Consider the following 5,932-nt stretch of genomic DNA (forward strand, 5'->3'; position numbering starts at 1 on the left):
CAGACATGATTTCCATGTTATGGTTGTTTCAACTCAAGTGTGTGTGTGTGTGTGTGTGTGTGTGTGTGTGTGTGTGTGTGTGTGTGTGTGTGTGTGTGTGTGTGTGTGTGTGTGTGTGTGTGTGTGTGTGTGTGTCCGTGTGTCCATGTCTGTCTGTCTTAAAGGGAAGATGGCACCAGTGATGACACACAGAGGGGCTGTAAATGCTGTGCTGAAGTTCCAGACACCAGTCATTGGATCCTGATGGAGCCTGAGGTCTCCACAGAGAAGACCGTATCAATCTACAGCCTGAGCTCTGCTGCAGGGAGCTAAGAGTGTTCAGAGTCAAGTCTGCGTTGGTCATGTGTTGGTCCAGTCACCCTGCAGTATCGCTTCATGGACTGGCAAGTCTTTGCTGAAGAGCTGGCACAAATGCAATGCAGTCCAGCTGGTCCTCTGATGGACATAAAGCTTGTGTCAGGAGAGCTGGAGGAGATCCACCTGCCTCATTTCCTGTGTTTGGGAGGTAGCCAGTCTGATATGAAAGATGCTGTGAAGATTCTGCATCAGCAGAATGGTGGAGTGTGTCTGGAGACGTGTGAGCTGAGTCGCTCCCATGCCAGGCTGTTGAACCCCTCCTTTTCCCTTTTGGGTGTTCTTTTCAGTTCATTGAAGTCGGTTCTACTACCTAAGATCCACACAGATGCTCACGTGTACAGAAGCGGCATGAAACCCCTCATTTTCCACATCTACCTCATGCCAAGGAATGCACAACTTAAAAAGCTAGTGGAAGAGCAGGAAAAATCAGAGAAGTTCAGAGGGGTTTTACTAGAGAGGCCCCGGCCTGTGCGGCCACTGCAGTTGCGCAGCTATTATTCCTTAGAGACCAACTGCGATTCCACTGTTTTACCAGGGGAGTTAGAACTTAGTGATGACAACTCTGTGACACCAAATTACTCCATAGTGCGCGTAGTCCAAGCTGGTAACTTCAAAATCACCCTGTCGAACTCAGCTCAAAGGGCAGTTTGGCAAGCAGAGATCCTTGGAATTGAATGCTGGCCCCCTCATCAGGACACCGCACAAACCAGCCAGGGTATCGTCTCCACCCTCCCCTGTGGAGCTGATACTACTGACACCAACACTGCTGTCAATCAAGCTGTGATCTGCCAAGAGGTTCAGACACCTGAGTGCTCAAGCAGAGGCCTGAAGGTCAGTATAAGCCCAGGGTTTGGTGTATATTCCCATTTTATTTATTCAATTTATTTGTTGGAGGCATATATAGAGGTGTAGAAATATGTAAGGTATGGCAAGATAAAAGCTGTGTCATAGTAACTATGAAACCACCTCAGTATCCTGTATAGATCTTGCAAATACTAGCTATAACATCAATTAAATAGCCTCTCTAGATCTCATAAAGCTATGTATAGTTCCAGGACTAACAAGACTTGATTCTTCTACATGTCAGTCGAGTGCCAGGACCAGTAGCGGCCGGTGGCTGGGGAAACAGGCAGGGCAGAAATTTTGGCGATCAAGTCCATAATAATTAAATCAATACGGTATCATTTACGAGTTGCATTGCGTGTGTAGGCAAGACAGGAGAACGTTTATCCACAGTGTTTGGTGTGTTAATAAAACTCCACCTCCCGTGATACACCGCACTATCAGGCATGCGCGTTATTTGTTCAACTTCTGTTCTGAAGAAAGCTGTTTTTGACAGTTCTCTCCACGCAGCTAGTTCTCTTGCTCATTTAAGCAGAGTGACTGCACACATGTTAAGAAATTACAAGAAAAATGCTTTGTCTGCTCGCGGAGTTGGAGTTTGTGACAAGCAACACGACAAGAATATGCACTCCACGCAACCGGACAGCACGAACAATCAGGAAAAGGCTAGCACAGCATCGTAGCCTTTGCCAAAGCAGAGCAAAACTCCTCGTGTGCAAACATACTCGTTTGAAATGTAGAAGCATTTTTGTAGACCAACATGCGAAACAAACTGTCCTCAAGTAGGCTACTACAGTACAAGCTGCTGCTGCATATAGGCGAGTGATCTCGCCTTCACCGTTCGTACATTACATTGACAAATGATGCAACCAAATCAACAAGCCCTGTAAGGGCCAAAACATACCAAGGCGGAACGGAACGGTCGCGGGACGAACGCGGTCTTTCTGCTTAGTTTTGGCCGGCGTGTTTTTCTCTGCCTTTCACACTGACAGCGTCGGCGTGCGCGGCCAGTCCTGTTCAAAACCCTCCCCACAGCCAAAGCTAGCATGCTACTCTGTCATTCATTTGAATGAGACACCGCCGGTCGCCGGCGTGAAAAATACGCTCGAGTTCTATTTTCCAAATGCAGCGCGGCGCGGAGCCGGCTCCCGCGCCGCTGACGCTCGACTGCCGCCGGTTGGTGTGTAAGGACAGATATGTTTCAATGTATTTTCACCGACGCCGGTAAAAAACGCGGCCGTTCCGCGACGCTTTACCGCCATGGTGTGTAAGACCCCTAACACTATTCAATTCAGTCAGTCGTCCCCTTGCTGCCGGTTCAAATGCACCACAGAACCAAATGCTATCAATACCGGGAAAGGACGTGCCTATTATCAAAACGAGTAGCCATGTTTAAAACTTAACAGGGGAATTGTGCATTCAGCCACTGAAGCTCACTATCCAACAGACTCGCTCCTGTTCTGCAATGCTAGGCAGGACCGTGTGTTAATAAAATCCCACAGGTTAGAGATGAGCGGAGTAATATGTTTGTTGTGTCTTTTTCAAAGCAGGCAGGGCCACCAACGTGTCATTGGTCAGGGCAGATCATACATCTGCCCTGATAGCATCCATAAAGTCGCGCTTATGTTATGATATTATGCTAAGTAGGCTACAGAGCTAATTTTGTAGAATGGGATCGGGGCGAGGGGGCCGGGCTTAGCTGAGGCGGCAAGAAATCTGCCCAGGCCAGTGGCCATAGACCCTAAACAGCCACACTGGGTGTAAACTAGACTTCTCAACAGAAGACAAGATCGTCCCAAACCACAACATTGATGTAATACGATTCCCAGTGTGATTGAGGTTGCAATACATATTTTATCTACAATTTCTGAATGGATCTACTTTTCTCAGAGGAAGAATCTTTGGAGGGACACTGACCATCTGCCCTTAATGAACCGGCCGCGCCTGGCCAGGACACAGAGTATGGACCTCTTCATTGCGCTTGATGAGCTGCCGCGTGAGGATCTGACGCGGTTTAAGGCCTACTTGTCTGAGGAGACCATGGAAGGCATTAAGCCCATTCCCAAAGGACAGCTGGAGACGTGTGGTGCCACAGAGCTGGCCTCTAAGATGAAGGAGAGATATAGGAAAGACGGGGCTGTCAGAATGACTCTGACCATCTTGAGGAAAATGGAGCTCAATGACCTTGCAGACAGACTAAAGGTAACATGCACAGTTATACACACACATACACAGATTTGTATTGGTAATGTAATAACACCAACCTTGTATGTCTTGTAGAATGATTTGTGTATTAAGGGTGCATCTGGAAATGCAGCAAAATATAATGCATGTCTGGACATCCATCATTGAGCCCCATTTCACCATTTTGCTCTGCCTTACAGAAGTCCATCACCTCGTCAGGCCAGTGAGGAGTTCCTCTTTTACCATTTTCAGGCTGACCAGAACGTTGCTGGTGCCCATTCCTACACCAGACATGTCGGGAACTTAAGTGCTTACTTGCGAAGCTCCTGCATTCACCAGCCTTTGAAGTTTTCCATATATGACTATTTGTTACCTGGGTGAACATGCTGACGTCCATGTTGTCATCACAGACATGTTGCAGAGAAAAAAACAACTTTACAGTCCCAAAATGCTCAGAATTGCAGTCTGAACATGCCATTCAGTTTGAGATTAGGGGCAGGAATGGACAGGCATCAATTAATTGTGTCAAAAAAAAATCAAAGTGAGACACGTGAATGTTTTCACCTTTTTTTAAAATAATAAAATGTGTATGCCATGTGCTGTATCCCTCTTTGTTATACTACAGTATGTACTATACAGTACACTACATCACTCCTACTAAGACCCTTAGTTATAATCATGGGGGCCGCTAGGGGGGGGAAAGCGGTACAGTTTCTAAGGGCACAATAGGGGCCCTTAAGGGGGCCCAAGCACTGAGAGGGGCCCTTAAGGGGGGCCAAAATTCAAATCTTTCATGGAGCCCAGCAATTCTGGCAGCGCTCCTGGTTATAATGTTGGTACTGGCACTGTGGTATTGAGATAAACAGATGTGTATGTGTTCTACTGCTGAACAGTGCTGTGCACATTATTTGCCCCCTTACCAATTTCTTAGCTTTTATTGCATCTTTGTCACTCTGAGTCATTTCAGATCAAGAACATTGAAATGGTGAGAGATAAATCCCAAGTCAATTGCCGATTTCGTTGTTAAAGTAGCACTATGTTAGCCTCGCGCGCCATCCTACGTACTTCCGCAAAAGGATTAGCTCCAAGTCTGGCCGTGCTTCTCTGTGGAGTGCCTGGAGCAGTAGAATTTTGATCGCAACGCCCCCCCAGAAAACAGCCAATAATCGAATACGCCCCCCACGTGGGGGCGAAAGGGGGAGGACACTCTTGATAATGACGTACACATCTGCTCCAGTGCCATTGGTCTGCGCTATGTTGTTGTTGAGTAACTGCCAGCGATTGGGTGAGAGGTGTCCAATCATTTCAAACCATAACTGAGTGCAAACTTCCTGCTTCCTACAATCGCTTCAGAGCAAACAAATGCCAGACCATAAATACGAAATGAAATGGTAGTATTATGGGATGGTCAGGACCAGGCTAGCACTATGTAGGATTTACAGAGGCATGACATAATTTGCGCGCTGCCCGTGGCATGCCTGTCTCAAAATTTACACACGTAATGAAAAAAATGAAGTTCAAATTACTCGCTGTGAGACTGTTTTTCATCCCGGAATGCCAGCAGTTGATACAAATCTGAATACGGTAAAGCAATGTTTTTAAATGGTTAGTGTTTCCCATGACACTCCCTCGGGCCGCGCTGCCAAAACTTGCATGTGGGGTTTTCTGACAGCGGACCGTGGATGTGATCACCAGACGCGGTTCTTGCATTGAGGCGTTGCTAGGCAACCGCCTTAGGCCCCCAGCTTAGTCTCCAGCTGTAGGGGCCCCCTCTGTCCCCTTTGCAAATTTCACATGGGCCTATAGCTGGTAATTGGGCCCCTTTGGACAGTAATTCACAGATTAATGGTGATTTTCATAAATAATGAATTTTGTATGTTTAAATTTGAAACCATATTTTATAGTCCAACTATAAAATGGACTATTCCATCCTTGCGTGCCATGTGTGCCAGGTGAGTTCCTAAACATTCACACAACCATGTCTTCAGATAAGGAGGATAACAGTCAAGCGCCACACTCAACAAACTCTTCATGGTCAGTAACATCAAGCAGAGCACAACAAATAGGAAGGCACAAGACGTTTGCAGACAGCATTTGCTATGTTCAGTGTTGTTAGACTAAACGCAGCGTCACCACTTAAAAGAAACAATTAACACCCATAGAAGAAAACAACAGCCCTAACACCGGCAACCCCCTGATTTTTTTGACAATGCTATGAGAAGTTGAGCAAGAAAGGAAAGCAGGCAAGAAAGCAACTCGCGCATTGAGCGTGGAGTAGGTTACTCGATACTTCGAATAGACTTCTCAGGCGCGCGAGCGCAGGGAGAGTGAAAGCTGTGTTTCTGTTAAAGGGACACTCCACCCATTTTGCATTAGGCTTTCCATTGATAGACACACAGTCACACTTTTGAATGGTCTTTCAAAAATCTCTCAATTCCCCCTGAGATTGGAGAAATCCACATTCATCTCTTAACACTTCCTATGTCAATGATGTAAAAATGGTCATTTTGCATCATCGACATAGGAAGTGTAAGAGAGGTGGATTTCT

The 5,932-nt window shown here is 46.4% G+C and overlaps 1 protein-coding gene across 1 annotated transcript; it reads left to right on the plus strand.

Annotated features, from left to right (window-relative positions):
- The first annotated feature begins 375 nt into the window (after positions 1-375).
- Positions 376-3,874, plus strand: LOC134467006 (NACHT, LRR and PYD domains-containing protein 1 homolog). Its single transcript, XM_063220935.1, has 3 exons — positions 376-1,188; positions 3,091-3,402; positions 3,585-3,874. The coding sequence occupies exons 1-3, from the start codon at positions 376-378 to the stop codon at positions 3,609-3,611; spliced, it is 1,152 nt and encodes a 383-aa protein (XP_063077005.1). The 3' UTR covers positions 3,612-3,874.
- The last annotated feature ends 2,058 nt before the right edge of the window (positions 3,875-5,932 follow it).

The sequence above is a fragment of the Engraulis encrasicolus genome, chromosome 17 (genome assembly GCF_034702125.1).
Source record: "Engraulis encrasicolus isolate BLACKSEA-1 chromosome 17, IST_EnEncr_1.0, whole genome shotgun sequence".
Lineage (NCBI taxonomy): Eukaryota > Metazoa > Chordata > Actinopteri > Clupeiformes > Engraulidae > Engraulis > Engraulis encrasicolus.

What these genes read in the sequence shown, in the direction of transcription:
- LOC134467006 (XM_063220935.1), top strand. Translation starts at nt 376, where the DNA reads ATGGACTGGCAAGTCTTTGCTGAAGAGCTGGCACAAATGCAATGCAGT. An exon ending in GCTCAAGCAGAGGCCTGAAG is followed by an intron (nt 1,189 to 3,090) that starts GTCAGTATAAGC and finishes TACTTTTCTCAG; the next exon opens with AGGAAGAATCTTTGGAGGGA. An exon ending in ACCTTGCAGACAGACTAAAG is followed by an intron (nt 3,403 to 3,584) that starts GTAACATGCACA and finishes TCTGCCTTACAG; the next exon opens with AAGTCCATCACCTCGTCAGG.